This window comes from Magnolia sinica, chromosome 14 (assembly GCF_029962835.1).
Source record: "Magnolia sinica isolate HGM2019 chromosome 14, MsV1, whole genome shotgun sequence".
Lineage (NCBI taxonomy): Eukaryota > Viridiplantae > Streptophyta > Magnoliopsida > Magnoliales > Magnoliaceae > Magnolia > Magnolia sinica.
The window spans coordinates 6,498,512-6,521,890 of NC_080586.1; the positions used below are offsets into that span (position 1 = coordinate 6,498,512).

General features: G+C 40.4%; 1 protein-coding gene across 1 annotated transcript; it reads right to left on the minus strand.

Annotated features, from left to right (window-relative positions):
- Window positions 1-908: 908 nt before the first annotated feature.
- Window positions 909-13,782, minus strand: LOC131225161 (aldehyde dehydrogenase 22A1). Its single transcript, XM_058220626.1, has 14 exons — window positions 13,480-13,782; window positions 13,302-13,345; window positions 12,297-12,398; window positions 10,507-10,634; window positions 9,480-9,602; window positions 9,133-9,286; window positions 8,035-8,138; window positions 7,852-7,930; window positions 5,584-5,679; window positions 5,279-5,416; window positions 3,757-3,972; window positions 3,481-3,672; window positions 1,660-1,803; window positions 909-1,547 (listed from the first exon to the last, which is right to left on the minus strand). The coding sequence occupies exons 1-14, from the start codon at window positions 13,589-13,591 to the stop codon at window positions 1,392-1,394; spliced, it is 1,788 nt and encodes a 595-aa protein (XP_058076609.1). The 5' UTR covers window positions 13,592-13,782; the 3' UTR covers window positions 909-1,391.
- Window positions 13,783-23,379: the final 9,597 nt, after the last annotated feature.

Below are 23,379 nucleotides of genomic sequence, written 5' to 3' on the forward strand. Positions count from 1 at the left end.
AACCCCTATCTGATTTTGGCTCGGGCTAGGCCCAGCATAAGCATCTGGGGTGGACTATTTAGCCCATCATGGCCCAGGTCAAGCTTGGGCATGTGCTGAACAGCCGGGCCAGGCTTGGTCCGGCACTAACCTGGCTCGTTGATACCCCTCCTGGTCAGGCCATGCTTCAGTAACCATACAGCTGTATGTTGCTTCTCACCATGGATAAAACATGCCCAAACCATCCCATTCATGGAAAAATCATAGCATGCAAATGGATGGTTAAGAAAATACGTTAAGGCTCCATATTCAACTGGATGTACTAAAAAACGTCCAGCATGGCTAGGATCTTCCAATCTATAAGATTTTTTGGGCATGGTTGATTCTCAGGGGAACACAACGGAACCTGGGCCCTTGTCAGAAATTGAAAACCCACATAGTGTCGGTGTATTGTTAAAGAACCCACCTGCTGCTTTTCTTTCCATTAAAAATAAAGTGGAAAAAATATATATAGAATTCTAGGAAGAAAATATTCATAACTATTACACAGCTAGCAACATGGTCCAACCACTGTGGGGGCTATCCAGTGCAGCACTCTCGATTGTCAATATGCTACACGTGAGTGCATGTACAGCGGTCACCATTTCACATATGAATGTTGCATTCAACACTTCCATTCGGATAAATGATCACTTAACACTTTGTGGTACCAGCCATTTTGAGCCATTGGATGCATTAATTGGGGAGAAGGGGGAGAAAAGTTAATGCATCCGATGGCTAAAAATGCCCTCTACCACAAATAGTGCTGCAGGCGCCTGTAGGTGATCAGTTCTTTAACTAGAGAAATTCAGTTTTAAAATGGCCAGCTCATTGATTCCACCATGCTGGAATCACCAGCCCCTCATTAGGAAGAAACACAATGTATGATATAAAGCAGAAGGGGAGAAAAACATGTATTGCATCTAAATCATCTTCTTCCATATTTCTTTTCTCTAGATGCGGTTACACCACAAATCAACCTAATATTTTGTGTGAATTACATGGCTAAACCGGACTTCCTAGAACTTGTTGCATTAGCCCCAAGATCTAGGTTTTAACACTGTTAATTGTAGTAATGTGGCAGTTATTTCTGGTAGCTAAGCTACTGTACTATCTTGAGAACACTACATTACATGTAGAACACAAACGCCATATGAAATGGGGGCCAAAGGATCCATCTAGACATGGATGTAGGTTAAGACTCATTTCAAGGGTTGGAACATTGAGGTCCCAGGGCTTGGTCAATGATCATGGTAAAAGATAATGGCAGTAGAATGTCAGCTAGGAAACCACAGCCCATGAAACTCCATAATAAAGTCAGCAGATCCATGAAACAAACCTAACTGCTTCTGGGAGGTAACACAGCCGTGGAATTACTGATTCCTTCCCGCAGGGCCGGCAGCACTGTTATGCTCTGAAAGGATCTTTATGACATTAACCAATGCCCGCAGTCGATCCCACACGTTCAAGCCGTAGAGAGCTTCAACAAGCGACTCTTGAAATTCGAAGCAATTATCTGCAACAGGATACTGTCCATGTACAAAAAAAGAAAAAAAGAAAAAAGAGAGGAATGGGAGAATTAAATAGGATCAGTAAATTAGAGATGTTGCTTGGATTAAGATAAACATTCTTGTCTCAGACCTGAAGTGGCTTCGGGATCATGGTTTTGATATATGGCCACCATCTATCCTCCACAACTGATTTGACGAGGCAGCAAGCTCGCAGTCCCTCCACCCCAGCAAATCTTCCAAATCCGCTGTGTTTCACACCCCCAAATGGCAGGGACTATATCAAGGAATAGGGAAAGAGCATTGATTAGCATAACAGGATTAGTCAGAAATTTTCAAGGATGGGCAACAACTGCCAGCCTACTAGCATTTTTGCGAGGAAAACTGAGACTTTTACTAGATCCAGGGAGAACAAATGAGGACTGTAAGATTTAACAAACCAGGAAGGTCATTGCACATCTTCCATAAAAAAAAACAAAGTTTTCCTTTAGGGCCTGTTTGGATTCATGGAAAGAAAAGGAAACATTGTTTCCCACGAAATTTACTTTCCATTGTTTGTCAAGTCTTTGTGGGAATTTGTGAGAAACACCATTTCCCACTTTCTTTGTTGGAAAATTAACAAATTTATTTTCCCACCTCCAACCCTAGGAAAGGCATTTTCTCACAATGGAAGGAAAAGTGATTTCTCGAATGTTACACCCAAATGTGCCACCATACATCTTTAATTGCCTCACATGTGCCGCATGGGTCAACTCGCCAAATGAGCCATTGTCCATATTCTGTTATGACCCACACGTGCACTGTGCCACATGAGCCAATGTGTCACATGTAAGTTGTAACAATCCATCTTCTCTTGTGCCCCACATGCATAAAGCATCCCACATGTGCTAATGCATCACATGTGACACCATCCATCTACTCTTGAGCCCCACATGTGCTAATGTGTCACATGTACCATCATTCATATTCTCTTGCACCTCACATGTGCAAATCACTCCACATGCGCCATCGTTCATCTTCAATTGCTCCAAATATGCCACATGTGCCAATGGTGCTGCCATCTAGCTTCAAGTGCCCACGGGTCAAATGTGACAATGCACGTTTTATACTACATGTGTCATTGTACAGCTTCAAGCACCTCACAAGTGCCACAATTCACCTTCGAGCACCCATGTATATCAGGTATGCCACGTGCCACCTTCTAGAGACATTTTGAAAACAGATCCAAATTTTTCTAGGAAAATATTGTTCAAAAACAACCAAGGAAAGCAATGTTTCTTTTCCCAGAGTTTCCTAGAAATAAGGTTTCCCAAGAAACACTATTTCCTTTCCTTTACTCTCCATGAATCCAAACATTCCCTTAGGGCCTGTTTGGGAGCTTCGAAAGTATATGGGTGGAAAACATTTTGCAAGAAATGACACTGATTGGGTGGAAAACATTTTCCAACAATGTGTTTTCATAGAAACAGTCATAAAAAAATAATTTCCCAGCCCTCCCCCTGCTTCTTTGTTCTCTCTCCAAATGCTTTTTCCAAAATAACTTTCAATGAAAATGTCACTCCCCTTTTATTTCCAAGCTCCCAAACAGGCCTTAACAGAAAATGCATGAAAGTTTTTGAAAATAACAGAAATACCCTTTCGCTGATACTCAAGTTTCTCTATGGAAACCTTGAAATCCTCCCAGAGTGTGCTTCTGGAAAATCAAGGACCTCAAAACTGATCCAAAAGACCAATAGATGAAAAGGACTGGCTTGAGCTACTTCAAGTTTGAACAAGCATTACATAATGGATATGAGAATGGTGGACCAATTGGCCAAGGCTGGTTTAGTTACTACCTTAATTAACACAGATAATTGTGCTGGGATGAATTACTAGTTGGAAGAATAGCCAGAACTGAAACTGTAACAAATATCTGGACCAAGGCAACTATGCACCCATAGCATAAGGGTATTACCTGACACATGTATGATGATGCGAAATCATTAATTGCAGCAACTCCACAATGTAATTGGGAAGCAATCTCTTTTGCACGGCGTTGGCTGCCAGAGAACACAGCACAGCCGAGTCCATAGTCTGAGTCATTAGCGAGATTGATAGCCTCTTCATCGGTACTAAATTTCATAATCGGGATGATCGGCCCGAAAGCCTGCAGGCCAGACAAATAAGAATTTAGCAAATGCCCATTCATGGAACCTCTAAAGATCAGTTTTTTTTTGGATTATACAACTACCTCCTCTTGCATCAACTTCATTGTGTGGTTAACATTCACCAGGACGGTAGGTGGAAAGAACTGGTCAACTGCATCTTCACCTAAATTGCCAAAGCTTCCTCTACCAGCAATTTCAGCCCCCTTATCCAAGGCATCATTCACAAGGTTTTGAAGCTTGTCAGCGTGCTCTTGCAAACATATTGCTCCCATGTCATATTTCCCTGCTAGTGGGGGTCCCTGCAGAAGATGGACAGTTAAACGCATCACATATCTTATGCAGTCATGAGATCTTCAATCTAAAAGTCTAAACAATTAGGTGAAACAATTGAGGCCAAACAGAAAAATCTTCTACCATGATACAGATCTTGACTGAACATGCTGGATCAATTGCAGTGGCATGTAAGTGGTGGAAACGGAACTAAGTGTTTGTGAAATTAGTGGCAAGAAGACTACTATGGAAGTCCGTGCAATTGGCCTAAAATTTCAAGCTGCTGTAAAATTGAACCTTGGTTCAAAACTAACTTTGAAGATGGCCAGCTTCAATCCAACACATAAATGTTCTTAAGAATAAATCATGTTATTGTGGAACACTGCTCATTCCACTCATATGCATTTTGACAATATAATTCAAATTTCAATTTTCCTGGGTCACAAATCCCGCTTTTGTGACAGTGCCTATGAGTGGAATGAGCAGTATTCGTAGATTTTCACAGCACTGTCCCAGCTTCAGCATCTCTATTATATTCAAAGGACAAGTGAAGCTATAGCTTGTGTACACGACCACAAATGTCCGAGGTTGCAATTCTTGGTCTGCTGTTTGGCCAAAAGTTCAAATAAATGCATTCATTTAAAGCCATAAACTAATGCAAACAAAACAAACATAGGGAGTGGGTTCAGTGCTGCCGGAGGCACTGCAATTTCATGCCTCCATGTCAATTTCTGCACTTGTTGCATGCATTTACAAGATCAAAACCATTCATTCAGTAGTTCCTATGACATCTGGGCTTGATCCAAAAATCAGAATGTTTGGATGATTCTAGCCTTTTAATTGGCAGAATACAAGTGAACACTAAAAGACAAAAACCAGCAACATCTTCCAATGAAGCAGAAAAAGACCATTCATTAGATCATTAAGAGAGTCCAATCAAAGCAATTTTGATCATGGGCAATCAATGGCGGAGCTGGCAGGATGCCTGGTATGGATCAACATACATGTGCCATGTGGATGGTATACAATGATGGCGGCATGAAATCTGCTCCCAAGATAGAATACCAACAGAATCTCTAATACGCTAGTAACTTGGAAATTGACTCGTGTAGGTGTTACACAGATATAGGAAGTTGTACAGGTTAACTTCTAGAAGCCCAATTTGCCAACATCTCCATACAGATATATTTAATATTCTATTTGATTTATGATAAACCTCATCGTCTAAGGATATAGTAATAGTATACTGTAGTTATTTATATGTAAAATGTCCAGAAATAAAGAAAAACAAAACCTATAATTAGTGTGATACATTACGTGGAATGGTGTACTTACAACAGATACAGATTTTACAATTTTGACTACTTGAGCAACAAAAGTAGAATAAATGTCCCGGTGAACATAAAATCTCTCAGCACCAGCACAATTCTGCCCACTAGATTGAAGAGCAGCCCTAACTGCTATTTGCGCAACCTACATGATGAAAGGTAATAGTTAGATACACAATCAGAAACATTATACAATGGTTATTAAACCAAGCTAAGATTAGCAAATCAAAGTGGTAAAGAAATTCCAAAGAACACAAATGCAGAGGAATATCTAGAACTACTTGATTTTGGCATAAGACTGTCGTTTCATACATGAGGTACATCTACATCCTCACACACAATGAATGCATCTTTTCCGCCAAGCTCGAGGGTAACTGGTATCAATGTATCTGCAGCATGTTTCATTATCTGCATGAGAAAACCAACACGCTCTGTCTTACAACTGCTGCTGAAGAGGAAGGAAAGGTTGTTGCAACTTATTAAGTGGCTCAGAAATCTACAATATCATATTTGATGAGATTTCAAAGAACAGAACTATGAAGCCACCTAAGATATTAAAACAATGAATTTTCTTAAAGATATTAAAACAGTGATGACACAAGACTGTAAGAGATCCCCCTATTTCTTTCCAGATTGAACTATATGATCCCTAAAATATGGAGCTGATAAAAAAAATACCAAGAAATTCCAGATTTGGCTATCAAATTGATTGAGAGAATGGCTGTCATTTTCTTTAATCAATAATGGTAATTTAGGAACTTTGCATAAAGTAAAAAACTAAAAATAACAAGCATGATGGGATGGTGAGGAATCATCTCATCGTCGTCATTTGTCATCATCATCTAAGCCTTATCCCAACTAATGTCTGCCATTTTGCTCTATCAAGGACACGATGATGAATCATCTGCCGCTTCAATCTAGACTTAGCCCCCCATTCTACCTCAAAGTCTTCTTTATAACATCCAATGAAGGCCTTTTAACTGCCTGCCCACATAGGGCTAGAGAAAGTGGTCAACCTATATAGGAAGTGATGCAGGATAATTAACCACTTGCTCTAAAAGCTCGAACTGTTATAGTATGGAGAATTAATCCCTTTTTCTCATAGCCCAGGCCCCACATTGCATGGGTTAGGACTTCGGCCGAACCCCTTTTGTGGGCCCCAAATCACATGGGCTGCCCACCCTGAGTGTGTCCCTGCATCTCACGGGCTATCCCACTCGAGCTCGGTGTGAAATGCGCATTAATCAACCCCGGTGAGGAGTCTCGAACACGAGACCTTCCCTGTGGGCCCCGGCCTCACCCACCCCGAGTGTGCCCCTGCATCCCACAGGCGACCCCACTCGAGCCCGGTGTGAAAATGCCCCTGCATTAATCACCCCCGGTGAGGAGTCTCGAACACGAGACCTCCCGCTCTGATACCTATTTGATGTATGACAATTAATCACTTGCTCCAAAAGTTCGAACTGTTAGAGTATGACAAATTAATTCCTTTATCTCATAAACCAGGACCCACATCGCACGGGTTAGGACCTCGGCCGAACCCCCTTCGTGGGCCTCAAATCACATGGGCCGCCCACCCTGAGTGTGTCCCTGCATCCCACAGGCTACCCCACTCGAGCCCGGTGTGAAATGCACATTAATCACCCCCGGTGAGGAGTCTCGAACACGAAACCTCCCCCGTGGGCCCCGCCCACCCTGGGTGCACCCCAACATCCCACAAGCAACTCCACTCAAGCCCGGTGTGAAAATGCCCCTGCATTAAGAAGGTTTTGGGAAACTAAAAAAATCAAGTAGGTTTCATCCCATGAGGCTTGCAAAGCCACTCGATGTACAATGCAGCCCATCTACACACACCACAAGTGCCAACGTGGCAAAAGGGTGCTCTACCCGAGTGGTCATTGGGTGGGTTTGAACATGTAGATGATCTGACATTAAATTCTGGTCAGTCCGCTCATCAGGTGAGGCACAATAGTAGAAATAGGTGGATGGATTACAGAATCTTGGCAAAATTTATTTCATTCATCCATTTGTTTAGTAAAATGCAGCCAACTTGATTTTAGACTGGCATTATTTCGAGGGTCATAACATAGTGAATCCCAAATGGTGGATGGCTGGGATCATGGTGTGCCGTAACGGCAATTACGTAAAGGTAACGTTGGTAACCGTAACATGTTACAGGTTCGTAATGGCCGTTAAAGAAAAAATGATCCGTAACGGCCCGTTATGCCCCCCCGTAAAGGCTGTAACGGGCCCATAATGGTCCATTACGGGGCCGATACAGGTTTTTCAGTTTTTTTTTTATAATAAAAATAAAAAAGAGACCGTAACAGACATTACGGGTGCCGTAATATCCATTACAGCCCGTATCGTAAAGGTAACGGTGGCAGCTGTTACAGCCATCATTACCATTACGGAATACCTTGGCTGGGATCTTGTACCTGAGCCCTATGCTGGCACACGTGCTGGTGTGCAGATGATCTTCCTTATACACGTGTGGGCTTCACAAAGCTCCCAGTCCATTACACAGAAAATTGGAACAACCAAGGAACTTTTATCATATCAACCGAAAGAAAACCATACCATCCTTCCCACACCAGGTGATCCCACAAAAATGACTTTGTCTACTGAAGACACGAGAGCTTCTCCTGTTTCAGCATATCTGGCATGGACAAGTGTAATTAATGTTATAGAAATTCAATCAACTCATATGTCAAGCCAAGTCAGCCAACATATATGAAACCACAGAATGCCACAAATGCATACCCTGTTATTACATGGACCAGGGTCTCTGGAGCTCCAACAGCAGCAAGAGCAGCTTGAATAATTCGGAAATAGAAACATCCAGACCAGCTTGCATGTTCTGAGACCTACATTAACTAATGCTCAGGTTTTATGTAAAAAATCACACTGAAACTTTAAAAGATAACCATTATTCACAATAAAATTTTATGATGTTTTGATAAGATTTAATATCCACAGTATTAATTTGGTTTGGTAATGTACAATGACTTTTATGTATGCATTCTAGGAAGCATGATGCGGTTAAACATTGCTCAAGTAAAGAATCAGTGACATCCTGCACACTTGCCATTCAACAAAAAGCATTAATAATGGAGTTATGGGACAAGTATTGATCAGTGTTCAGTACACATGCACCAACCACTCAGGATACCATTAGCTACAAATGCACAACATGTTGCTAAGGTGTTAGATGCAGAAATGAGGCACGAAACCTAGAAACTTAAAACATACTAATGTTTATAGATATTTATGCTATCATAAATCGTGTGTGTGTGTGTGTGAAACCTAGAAACCTAAAACATACTAATGTTTATAGATATTTATGCTATCATATATCGCGCGCGTGTGTGTGTGTGAAACCTAGAAACCTAAAACATACTAATGTTTATAGATATTTATGCTATCATAAATCGTGTGTGTGTGTGTGTGTGTGTGTGAAACCTAGAAACCTAAAACATACTAATGTTTATAGATATTTATGCTATCATAAATCGTGTGTGTGAAACCTAGAAACCTAAAACATACTAATGCTATCATAAATCATGTGTGTGAAACCTAGAAACCTAAAACATACTAATGCTATCATAAATCGTGTGTGTGTGTGTGGGTGTGTGTGCAAGTGCAGGAAATATCTAAAAGATGCAGCACAAGTATTCAGGACAGTAAAGATATCTCAGATGAATAAATTATGTCAAAGATGGAAAGTAAATTCAGACATTCTCTTGTTTCCATCTAAAAACACATCCGAGAGTGACATGTAATTTCTCTTAGGGGTATATAACAAAATAATTTATTTTTATTTTTTTGAAAGTACTGATAGCTATTATGAAGACTGGCTACCTTTATCACCACACCGTTTCCCGAGAATACAGCTGCTAGCATGGGATTAAAAATATTGTGGAATGGATAATTCCAAGAAACAATTGCACCAATCACACCAAGTGGATGGAATTCCACTTTTGATATCTTGTGCAGCATTGACCTTCCAGAAGACCTGAAAGCCATTGAAAGAATAGGAAAAGAGTCAGTCATTCTTTTTTTCCTTTTTCTTTTTCTTTTTCACTTGCCTGAAGATGTCCTGCTGTGCAAACGGCTCATTTTACTTCTAAGTGATCTAGCAACTCCAAATTATTCACTTCATTGATAGAAAGACCACATATTTAGATAGAAGTGTATAAAAATGTAACCTGTACTCAGGCTTCAGCCACCGCTCACCCTGTGCAAGAAGCCAAGTGATCTTCTCACATGTAGTCATAATCTCTCCCAAAGAAGCATCTACAATTGTCTTTCCAGTATCTCGAGAAGAAGTTCTGTTCAATATAAAACATGGATCAGTGTATAGTTAGTTTATTATATATATATATATATATATATATATATATATATATATATATATATATATATATATATATATATATATATATATATATATATATAGAAGGCCAATAAGGAGGCATTAGAAAATAGCCAAGTGGAGACTCAGAATATTTTCACACTGAGTGATGCCCCAAAGGAGATTCAGACTTGTTAACACATGACACACCTACGTTGGTAACTTGGTACCTAAGGCAAAGAAGCAATCTATAACTTGAATCGAGTACTCCATAACTCATGCTATCTAGCAACAAATTTGTATTACTATAAGACAACTATTCTATTTGCACAACACAAAAGGGAGCTGTTACCATCAACATGGATGAAATAACTGTCAGTAATGTTTCAAATAGAAGTCATGACCAGAGAAACCCTTGACAGAAAGAACACTGATATGAAGGATTTTGGTCCTTCAAAGTACATGCTAAGAAATAAAGAAACAACTTAAAAGAAAAAAGTACAGCTTTGATGACACAAATGGATAAGTATTGCAGACTCCATGCAATGCAAATGTGCATCAGATCATGGTGCTAAGGCCAAGAACTGTCTATAGAACTGCAAATGCAGCTTGGAAGAAGGCCAAGAATCCATCGATTTTCTTTCTTTCATCAAATTGGGGAGAACCCCAACTGAGCCAAATCTTTTTCATATGCATGTTTTATGTCCCCATTTTCTACATACTATTGAGGTAATTTAAAGAAGATTGGTACTCTCATTTTGTTAGAGCTTTCAACATAAATATGTATGGACTCACTACCAACAAAACACTTACAAAATAAAGTGAACAAATGCAATACTTTAAGGAAAAAAAAGTGGTGGCTGTTAAGATGTATTCCGTACTCGCATATCAGCTCCTGGTGTTCAATAATATACTTCAAAAGTATCCGCAGAAACTGTCGCCTTTGCTTGAAGCTACTCTTTGCCCATTTCTTCTGTGCCTTCCTTGCCTGTGCCACATGATCACTGACCTGTCCAAGTTTATTTCATCCCTACTTGTGAGATAACAAACAAAATCAAGGATCTAGAAACACGTCTTGCATGAAAGCTCACGTTTGGACAATGTCTAACAAAAGTTATTATTAGGGAATTGTGACATCCATCAAAGTAGTAGAGATGAACCAGCTGAGAGGATAGGGCAAGAGAACCCTTTTTCTGCTAGCCGATCCGCCTATGGTTGCATGGAGTGTGAAGAGAAGAGCTAGTTGGGTTTGGGAGCAAAGAAGCATCTATTTCAAAACACCAGCATCTATACATAAATACGAACCATAGGCCGGAGCGGGAGTCGGAGCAGCACCTGGGAAGAAGGTTTGTACAACTAACAATCTTCACATGCTTAAAAGATAAATCAATGATGAAGCTCAAGTCTAATCTCAAATACTCTGAGATTTACTGGAAATTACCATCTCAAAGAGAGAAGCAACGAAAAAATGCTAGATTATATCGAATGCAAGTTCAGTAGTAGCATATAAGGCTGTAAATGTACCAAGCCAGATTGTCATGCTTTTCGTCCTGGCCTGACAAGCGATGGCTTGGATGTCAACAGGTCAAGCCAGCGAGTCAGGTCTTCAAGCCTGTTCCCTCATGGATTGGGTCTAGGCCAAGACTCCAGGTCCGTCACATTTGGTCGTGTGTAAATGTTTGGACCTGATTAGTAATCAACCCAGCTCAAATCAAGCTAATTGGCCCATCGGGTAATGTTGGGTTGGGCCTGGGCCATGATAGTAATGTGTGTTAGTCATATGGATATGTATTAAGCCTATCCCAAAAATATGAATGTGCATTACATGGTATTAATATAAATGTAGAATTGATTAACAGATAGGGCTTGGGCTTCAAAAGAATTTAATCAGGTCAGATTTGGGCCTGAAAATTTTGGCCCATTTCGGGTTCAATTCGAGTTTGGGCTCAGACTTTGTTTTTTCAGGTGGGATTTGGGTCGACTGACCTTGCCCTGCCTAGGTCTGGCCCATTGGCACCCCTATCAATGGGCTTAGCCTGCACGCTGATGTTTTTGGGTTGGGCGTGGGCCTAGCCTGCTTACGGCCATAGAAGCAAATAATAAGAATAATAATATAGTAATAGTAATAATAACAACAGTAATTTTACTACCACTGTTAAGCTTTCGTCTTGAAATTTTTATTTTGATTTCGTATGATGTCAATGAAAGCATCATGATTAACATTGATCATCATACATATCAGGTCAAAATCCAAGAGATGACCATGAAGTTTCATATGAATTGTTTCAATGAAGCTTCACCTAAGTTGTTTCCTTAGTAGATATAATCCTTGCAATTCAACAAAAATTTAGTCTTATCAGAAAAGATAAGATATACGGAAGATATAAGATTATAATGACCAACGAACAGGCTTGCCATATTAAGAGACAGAAGCACGATGAACAGAAGATAAGAAAGACATAGATTGAGATGCCCCCATCACTGGTACAAAAAAATCAAACGCTTTTGCTCATAATTTGACACAACCCATCTTCCTATACTTTTCCATATAAAGCAAATACATCAAAGTCGTATGCTTATGTATCATTCCATTTGGTCAGAGAAAATATGGCAGCTTTCTCATGAACAAAGTTGCTATTCAATTTCCATGAACATTTATATCACAACTTACCTCATCAGGTGTAAGCGCAGGGAAATATCCCAAGTACTTCATTGTTGCAGGCTCGTAGCACTGAACTTTATCTGACTGAACAGCCCTTCCCTTTCTCGGGATCTGTATCAAATGTCAAGAAACATTAAGGCGTTTTACTTTAGAGAACCCAAAACTAATTCAGAAGGCATCTAATTGCTTGGAGAAAAGTTCTGGCATGGGAAATGTTCTCAAACATGCAAATCATGAACTTTGGTTTTCAAATTGTTATTCACTGTCTACAGAGCATCAGTAAGTTCATTAACTGGGAAAATTTTGTTCAAACTTACTAACATGTTTGACTGGAATTGTCCTGAGTCGTGCACTACAGGTTGAATTTACCACCAGTTGTTAAACACCCATCTACTGCACACATGGCAAACGTGTGCAGCAATCCAGGCCATCCAAATCATTGACCCCGCAATGGACAGAGCATAACTGAAAAATACACTAATCAGTCGCTAAGACAGCTGACCTTTTCTCTAACTGTTGATTTGAAGACCACCAATTTGACAGTTATATGCTAACACTCCTATAGATGGAGTGGATAATCCCGCTCACAAAACATTCATTTGTTCAGATTGTTTTCTATTTGATACATGCATTCGCCTAATCACTAGTTCACAACTACACATACACAGATGTCTAAAAGCTATGAGTCTCAAAATCCACAATACGCATTTTGGGAGAACAGTCAACTTGGATTGCAAAATTAAGCCAGGAAACAAGGTGAAATGTCTGGAGGCAGGTTATCCGCATTATTTTCAGATCAAATGACCAGTCCCGAATATTGATCGCATTCATTTCAAGTTAGGATTAGTAACAAAAACAATTCAAATGACGTCAACAAATATATATATACATACTACAATCATTTGTTCTCACTTCATTACAACTTAATTATCACAATCAAAGTCAATCGTACACCCAAACACACCCAAATCTCCACCAACAAAACAGAAATAAGCAGCATTTCGTAGTACTTACATAAATGTAGCTGTTCTCCTTCGCTTGGCTTCCATCATCCAACACTGCCTCAAAAAACACGCTAAAAATTCAAAGAAAATGCGATTCGAAAACGAATAACGCAAAGAAATAAGATTGTAGAAGGAAGTAGAAGAAGAAGACGGAAAATCGAAGACAGAGAGAAATGAAAATGAAGTACCATCGGAGGCATCGACATCGATCGAAGGCACGTTTGGAGGGATGAGCATGAGCAAGAAGCGGCAGAGCACGTACGCGAGCCCGAGGACGAGCAGAGGCCACCAGAACGCCATTGAAGAATCTGAAGAAGATTGAAAGAAGAAGTAAAAGAAAAACCCTAGCGGAAAAAAATAAAAATGCAGGGTATGGGAATGCCGGGATTTGAAGGAAGGGATAGATATAGAGTAAGGAAGAAAAGGAAAGGAGTTTGGGATTTTGGAGCTTTTATTTGTCTGATGGTCTGATGTGATGAGGGCAGATTGACAGATTCGAACCGAAATTGTAAATTCGAGAAGAAAATGGGGTGTTTTTGGGTGAGAAAAAAAACATTGATACTCTGGCGGAGTATGACAAACTATACACGTGAAGATAGACGCTTCGCACGTGGCATATTTTTAAGATCAAATAACCCGTATAAATAGTGGGGAGTCGGTGTAGATGGGTTTTATATCAATAAGTAGGGAATGAAATTATGGGATCGTTGGATAAGAAATTTTGACCGTCCATGTTAAGATTTGAATGTCCGTTAAACAGTGGAAGATCAATATGATAATTGAGATTTTTCTGGCATCTATTGTGGGTCCTGACATTTGGATGGTTTGGATTGTAGCGGATTTATGCAACGTGTAAGTGCTTGGGAGTGATTATACCGTGGTAACCAGTAACTGCTCTTTACGGACGCGGATTTCCTGCAAAGCCTTTGGCAGTAAGTTCCGGCGCTGCAAACCTAGGTGGGGCCCACCGTGATTTTTGTGAGAAATCCACCCTGTCCATCCGTTTTCTGAACTCATTTTAGGACTGGAGGAAAAAATAGAGAAGGATCCAAGGACTCAAGTGGGCGGCACTAAAGGAAAAGGTGGGTAGGAAAATTCCTACCGTTGAAACTTCCCTGGGGTCGACAGTGATGTTTACATGCCATCCATACCGTTCATAACGTCATTCCTACTGGGAAGAACCGAAAACAAAATTACTATCTATATTCAAAACTTATGTGGTTCCACGTATATTTTAACTGTGTACGTTCAATCCTTACATTTTTGCCCCACTTGAGTATTGGATCCGGCTCATTTTCGATTGGCTCATTTTCGATAGTATCCTAAAATGATCTAAAAAAACGGATAGATGGGGTGGATTTCTCATAAACATCACGGTGGACCCCACCTAGGTACAAGTGAAGGAGCTTTATGCGAAAGGCTTCCGCAGGAAATCCGCGTCTGTTGCGATTGACATTTAGCGTATGCCGCAAACCACTGGGCCCACATACTAAGATGGTCCAGTGATTTGAACCGTCCATGTTCCAGTTAGTACCATATAAATGCTATTATCCGATTATCACAATTTAGTAATTATCCCGACCTTTGATTTTTCGAGTTGAATCAAGCAGTGAGAATTTTCCTTTGGTCAAAGTCATATATCTGTCCTTATTTTCTTATGGTGCCCTGTACAGAATAGATTCCATGGCATGGACGGTTCAGATCATTCTGCGTCCGACGGAGGCCAAACGAACTAAGGTCGCATCTCCTCTTTCGACAAAGCCAAAACGATTCTCAAAGTACGAAAAATGATACAATGCAACAGTTTCATGGGAACTCCGGTTACCTCCCAGCTTACACGTAGCAGAGGAAAAGTTAGATCGCGACCGTTCGTCTCGTGAGACATACCATTGATGAACAAAGGTTATAAAGCTACAGCCGATCAGATGATTGTAGAAAGCTAATGGCCCTAAGATGGACAGTGAGAGACATGAGATTTTTTTTTTAGTCGACAGTGAGTGATGAGAGCTAGGATTCTCTGATTAAGGTAGTGTTTGAACTGTCGACCATCCACGTCGGACGCGGATTTCCTGCGAAAGCCTTTCGCAGGAAGTTCCTGCGCATGGATGTTGGGTGGGGCCCACCGACATGTTTTTGATAAATCCAATCTGTCCATCCGTTTTTCGAGATCATTTAAGGACTTGAGGTAAAAAATTAGATGTATATAGAACTACATTGGGACACACGAGAGGAAACAGTGATCATTCAGTGAGCACCGTTGAAGCATTCTTATGCCCAAAAAATTATTGTATCAGTCTATATTTTTGGTTTTTTTCACTTCATCCCATTGACAATGACCTTATAAACGGTTTAGATAACATATAAACATCAAGGTGGAGACTGGGAAGATTTCAACGGTAGAAATTTCTTTCCCTAATTTTCCCTCTCGTGTGACCCACTTGAGTTTTTTATCCGCCTCATTTTTTTCTGCACGCCCTAAAATGAGATCTCAAAACGGATGGACGGAATGGATTTCTCACATACATTGTAGTGGGCCCCACCCAGATCCTTGCGCAGGAACTTCCTGCGAAAGGCTTTCGCAGGAAATCCGCGTCCATCCACGTCGGAGAACCCTCGATGGGACTGTCCTGATCCTCCTGATACAGGAAACGGATTGGCTACTCCCCCTAACACCATCCCCGGAGCTGGTGGTCGGTGCTCTGTGGGCCCCACCATGATGTATGCACTTCATCCATTCCGTTCATCCATTTTTAAATATCATTTTATATTTTTATCCTAAAAATGAGAAGGATATAAATCTCAAGTGGATCACACCACAGGAAAAAAATAGTGATTGGATATCCATCATTTAAATCCTCCTAAGGTCTGCTGTACTGTTTATTTGACATCCAATCCGTTGATTAGGTCATAAAGACCGAGATGAAGGGATAAAAAAAAGATCAACTTGATCCAATACTTTTATGGCCCCCAAAAAGTTTTTAACGGTCAAAGTTAATTCAACACTGTTTCCTGTAATGTGGTCTACTTGAGATTGGGATATATCTCATTTTTTGTGTATCACCATAAATTGATCTAGAAAAATAGATGGACGGAATGGATGAAACAAATACGTCATGATGGGCCCACAGAGCACCGACCACCAGCTCCGGGGCTGGTGTAGGGGGAGTAGCCAATCCGTTTCCCCTGATACAGCTTCCTCTCTGCCAAGTGTACGGTGAGGGAACATATCGCAACACGAATCGGATTACATACGAGAAAATGACCACTGTAGTCAAAACCTTTTACCCAGCGGTTTTTACGAAGGAATGCAAACTTAAGTTACCAACTTAGACTAGCACGTGCGGACAGCGACTTTGAGGACGAAACTACCCCTCCCTTTCACTGCGAATACGAGCGCTGACGCTCCTCCATCTGAGAGTTGTACGAACGGCTTAAAAGAGATCAAAGTTACATGGCCCCACAGCTATGTATTCATTATATCCACGACGTTCATCCATATTTCGAGATCATTTTGGAGCATTATCAAGAAAAGAAAATCATATCCAAAGATCAACTGGGCCACACCACACAGAGCAGCGGAAAATTGATTTTCATCGTTGAAACTTTTGTAGGGCCCGCCATAACATTTATTTTACATCCAATCTATTCATAAGGTTACAAAGTCTTGGATGAAGAGGAAAAACAAATTCCACAATGGTCCAAAACTTGTGTGGCCCCCAAAAGGGTTTCAACGGTAGACGTTCAAGCAGAATGGTAATGGCGTATGCACAGGGATACGGATATAGCTACGGTTATAATCCGTAGCTATAACAGTAGCTCCGCGATCAATCATGGATCCCGCGATTCCATCGCAAGTCACTATCCTATCGGCAATTAATCGCGGATCCCGCGATGCCACCCCCGATCTATGGCTACAGATTATAACCGTAGCTATAACCTTATCCTATGCTCCTTCCTTTTTCTTTTTTATTTTTTCTTTTTTCTTTTTACATGGAAAATTTTATTCTACCTACATTTTTTTCTAACACATATTTATATAAATATGTAAATATAAGCACATAATGAAAAAAAATTTCTCTCTTTTTCATTTCTTTCTTTATTCATATAACAAGAATATTTTCTAAACCAAAATTAGTTACTTGACGTACCATATATAATTTTAGGGCTGAAAGTTGGGCGGGCTCAACCCGACCAACCTGTGACTGACCCGACATTGGGTTGGGCTTGGTCAGGATGTATCGAGTTTGGTCTTGGGGTTGGGCCATACAAACAGCAACTCGATAAAATTTGGGTTGGGATTGAGTTGAGATCTTGGGAATTGCCGGAAAATGCATAGAAATGACCGTGGAATGCATGGAAATGATCGTGAAATGAAGGAAAATGACCGTGAAATGCATGGAAATGATCATGAAATGCATGGAAATGACCGTGAAATGAAATGGAATCGTTAAGATTGACCGTGAAATACATGAAAATGACCGTGAAGTGAAGGGAAATGACAGTGAAATGCATGGAAATGACCGTGAAATAAACAGAATTGCCGATATTGTCCGTGAAATGCATGGAAATGACCATGAAGTGAAGCGAATTGACCGTGAAATGCATGGAAATGATCGTGAAGTGAAGGGAATTGACCGTGAAATGCATGGAAATGACTGTGAATCAAAACGGAATCACTGAGATTGACCGTGAAATGCATGGAAATGACCGTGAAGTGAAGCGAATTGACCGTGAACGAGGGAAGTTAGAAATTCAGCGAGGCAACCTAAAAATTGAGCGAGGTAACCTACGAATTGAGTGAGGGAACATGGGATTTGAGCAAGGGAAGCTAGAAATTCAGCGAGGCAACCTAAAAATTAAACGAGACAACCTAGGAATTGAGCGAGGGAAGCTAGGAATTGAGTGAGGCAACCTAAGAAAATGAGCGAGGGAACATAGGATTTGAGCGAGGGAAGCTTGAAATTCAACGAGGCAACCTACGAATTAAGCGAGGAAAGTTAGAAATTGAATGAGGCAACCTACAAATTGAGCGAGGGAACATAGGATTTAAGCGAGTGAAGTTAGAAATTCAGCGTGGCAACCTAACAATTAAGCGAGGCAACCTAGGAATTGAGCGAGGGAAGCTAAAAATTGAGCGAGGCAACTTACGAATTGAGCGAAGGAAGCTAGAAATTCAGCGAGGGAACCTAGGAAATGAGCGAGGGAACATAGGATTTGAGCGAGGGAAGCTAGAAATTCAGCGAGGGAACCTACGGATTGAGCGAGGCAACTTACGAATTGAGCGAGGGAAGTTAGGAATTGAGCGAGGGAACCTACGGATTGAGCGAGGCAACCTAAGAATTGAGCGAGGGAAGCTAGGAATTGAGCGAGGCAACCTACGGATTGAGCGAGGCAATCTACGAATTGAGCGAGGGAAGCTTGGAATTGCGCGGGGCAACCTAGAAATTGAGCGAGAGAACATAGGAATTGAGTGAGGGAACCTAGGAATTGAGCGAGGGAAGCTAGAAATTGAGTGAGGCAACATACAAATTAAGCGAGACAACCTAGGAAATGAGCGAGGGAACATAGGATTTGAGCGAGGGAACTAGAAATTCAGCGAGGCAATCTAAAAATTGAGCGAGGCAACCTACGAATTGAGCGAGCGAAGCTAGGAATTGAGCGAGAGAACCTAGAAATTGAGTGAGGCAACATATGAATTGAGCGAGGGAAGCTAGGAATTGAGCGAGGCAATCTAGGAATTGAGCAAGGGAACCTACAAATTAAGCGAGGCAACCTAGAAAGTGAGCGAGGGAACATAGGATTTGAGCGAGGGAAGCTAGAAATTCAGTGAGGCAACCTAAAAATTGAGCGAGGCAACCTACAAATTAAGCGAGAGAAGCTAGAAATTGAGCGAGGGAACCTACAAATTAAGCAAGACGACCTAGGAAATGAGCGAGGGAACATATGAATTGAACGAGGGAAGCTAGAAATTCAGCGAGGCAACCTAGGAATTAAGCGAGGGAAGCTAGGAATTGAGCGAGGGAACCTACGGATTCTGCGAGGCAACGTAAAAATTGAGCAAGGCCATAGGAATTGAGCGAGGGTAAGTGTAAGGTGAGATAGGGAAACTTGAAATTAGGCGGGGCAAACTAGAAGTTGAACAAAGCGAGCATGAAAGTTGAGCGACGGAAACATTTACATGTTATGAAATTTAATTCGTTATAAACTTTCCTGAAGTACAAATTGTGTGGGAAATATACAACACCATATATAATACAACATTTCACAAAATTATCTTTCTCATCTCATGCCTATGACAAGTTTCATTTACAGGTTACAGACAAACAATCATACGCTATCGACTTCCTGTAATGTATAGTGAATTTTTACATGTCTGTTCCTTCCAAGGTGCGACCACTGCACAATATATCGATGAATTTTTGCATGTCTGTTCCCTCCAAGGTGAATTAAACAACATTTCATTTCAATTAAACGCTCATGATATCTCACCTGAAAACTATCACGGAGCAAGCCAACGGCGTCCATTTCCAATTCTCGTAGGGTAGGTTCTAAGTTCTTTATTAAGATAGTCTGGAAAAGAACCCAGACTGATGTTAATATACAGAGTGTAAGTGTCAAATCAAGCAAAGTGAACAGCGAAGAAATACATATACTTACAGCTTCACTCTCAAAAATTGCATATATTTTGTTGTACCTCCAACCTTTTCAGCCTTAATATTGAATGAAGCGTGGAATCAATTCCCTTCACTTCACGGTCATTTTCACGCATTTCACGGTCAATTCACTTCACTTCACGGTCATTTCCATACATTTCACAGTCATTCCCGACCATTCCGTGTTGATTCACGGTCATTTCCAAGCATTTAATGGTCAATTCCCTTCACTTCGTGGTCATTTGTACGCATTTCACGGTCAATTCGCTTCACTTCACGGTCATTTTCATACATTTCATGGTCAATTCGGTTCACTTCACGATCAATTCGGTTCACTTCACGGTCATTATCATGTATTTCACGGTCAATTCCGGTGATTCCGTTTCATTTCACGGTCATTTACATGCATTTCACGGTCATTTCCCTTCACTTCACAGTCATTTCCATGCATTTCATGGTCAATTCCGGCGATTCCGTTTCATTTCACGGTCAATTCCCTTCACTTCACGATCATTTTCATGCATTTTTTTCTAAACAAACAAGCTAAAATATAGGACAACTACTCCATTACAAGTCGTATTTTGTATCAAGCAATTTATTTGGGAGAGGGAAATCCGACATATCAATTTTCAGTTTGTCTCGCTCAATTTCCAGTTTGTCCCGCTCAGTTTTCAGTTTGGCTCGCTCAATTTCCAGTTTGGCCCGCTCAATTTTCAGTTTGGCTCGTTCAATTTTCAGTTTAGCCCGGCTCAATTTCCAGTTTTGTCCCGCTTAATTTCCAGTTTGTCGCGCTCAATTTTCAGTTTGGCCCGCTCAATTTTCAACTTGGGTGATCTCTGGTGTGGCCCACCATTCACACACCTCGGATGTTCTTCACAAGTGACATGTTGACAGAAAAGAAAGTCTTGTCTGTAAAATTTCACATAGAACGTTGTATTTGAATATGTTTCACCTTGAAGGTAAAAACAGCAACGTTATAAAATTTTCTTTCCTTCATGATGGATGGATTAGTTTGAGGGCCGATAGGATTTACTTTTTATAGATATGTGTGAGAGAAAAATGTAGGTAGAATAAAATTCTCCATGTAAAAGAAAAAAAATAGGGATACGGTTATAGCTACGATTATAATCCGTAGCCATAGATCGGCGAACCTGACAGCAAGTTGGGGTGGAATCGCGGAATCCGCGATTGATCGCCGATCGGGACAGCGACTTGCAGTGGAATCGCAGGATCCGCGATTGATCACCAAGTTGCGGACTATCTATGGCTATGGATTAAAACCGTGGCAGTAGTCGTATCCATTTTTTTACATGGAGAATTTTATTCCACCTACACATATTTATATAAATATGTATATATAAGCATATAAATAAAAATTTATCTCTTTTTTCTTCATTTCTTTCTTTAATCATATAACAAGAATATCTTCTAAACCAAAATTAGTTACTTGACGTATCATATATGATTTTATGGCTGAAAGTTGGGCGGGTTCAACCCGACCAACATGTGATCAACTCGACATTAGGTTGGGCTTGGACAGGATGTTATGGGAGTTGGTCTTGCGGTTGGGCCATATAAACACCAACCCGATAAAACTTGGGTTGGGCTCAGGCTCGGTTGGGCTTGGACAGGATGAAGGCAAAAGAAATTTCAATGCCAACTGCTTTTAATGGTCCACATCATTTTCGGTGACTCATCTCACATGTAGACTCCTACATGTCAATATCACATCTGGGGACAATATATACATTGACTTCCCATTCCAGAGTGAAATGAGAAACGGAATCGCTAGGATTGATCGTGAAATGCACAGAAATGACCTCGAAAATCTTTGAACTAGGAGTTATTTTCAAAATCCAAATATGATGGGACCTTGAAAATCTTGAAATTTTGGATAAGAAAAAAAAATCAGAACATGATGGGACCCACGACAAGAACACATCATTATGGGCTATTGTGCTAAGCTCATAATGAGTGGGCCAAACTGGAAATTGAGCGGGCAAACATGGAAATGAGTGAGACAAACTAGAAATTGAGCGGGCCAAACTGAAAATTGAGTGGGACAAACTGGAAATTGAGCGGGCAAACATGGGAGTGGGACAAACTAGAGTTTCAGTGGGCCAAATTGGAAATTGGGCGGGACAAACTAGAAATTGAGCGGGCCAAACTGGAAATTGAGCGGGCCAAGGGTAAGGATTAAGCCCCCCTTTAGCTTGATGTATTCTTATTTCCATCTCATATAAGTCTAGCATCAATGCCTACCCCCCATTGGTTTAATGTATTCTTTTCCCGAATTGGTTGGGGTTCTCCATTTTCAAATTGGTTGTGTGAATAATAGTACAATACCTTGTTTGCTTTTAGTGCTTGTATGTAACGGTTATAGGTTATCTGCAAATGTGATGTGAAGAGTTAATTCAAATTACTTGTCTTCCTTTTTTAGCACCCAGCCAAGGAAAACATACCTAAATAAGACTTTAATTTCACTACTAAACTATGGAGGTGTCCCAAAAGAATACTTTATGGATCTTCAGAGGAATGCTTTAAATGATGCTCAATTTCCAGTTTGTCCCGCTCAATTTCCAGTTTGGCCCGCTCAATTTCCAGTTTGTCCCGCACAATTTCCAGTTTGGCCCGCTCAATTTCCAAACCCTCTATTTTTGTAATTTCTCAACTTCCAAACCCTCTATCCTCATCTTCCACAACCATCATTTCCATCTGGGAAGTCAATGTATATATTGTCCCTTGATGTGATGTTGACATGCAGGAGTCTACATGTGAGAGGAGTCATTGAAAATGATGTGGACCAATAAAAGCAGTCGGCATTTGGAATTTTCGTTGCTTTCAACACAAATGATCTGCACTCAATTATAATTAATTTATAAGGTACTTATATATTAATCGGGTTCGTGTTAGGTTAGGCAATCTGAGACCTCAACCCGAGCCCAACCCAAGTTTCATCGGGTTGGTGTTTGTATGGCCCAACCCCAAAACCAAACTCGATACATCCTGCCTAAGCCCTGAAATCAAATATGGTATGTCAAGTAACTAATTTTGGTTTAGAAGATATTCTTGTTATAAGAATTATGACATTTGAGAAGATAGAGACTCAATATTTTAAGTTCTCTACGAGATTGCCTGCATAACCATGAAACCTAGGAACAAAACCTAGGTTCCCCATTAAAAACTTTTAGAATGATCGTTTGAACTTAGAACCAAACTTAGGAATTATGGGAGAAGAAATAAACTGCTATGATGTATATTAGATTAAATAAGAATGTTCCTTGAACTTGACCTCCAATGAACTTTTTTGCAACTTAGGATTTGAATTTTCCAATAATTTTCCTTAGTTGAAATGACATTGTCAAGACACTCAGTAGACAGTAGGTGAAACGAGTTTAGGCATTGTAAGTAGTTCCTTACCCATTACATTGTACA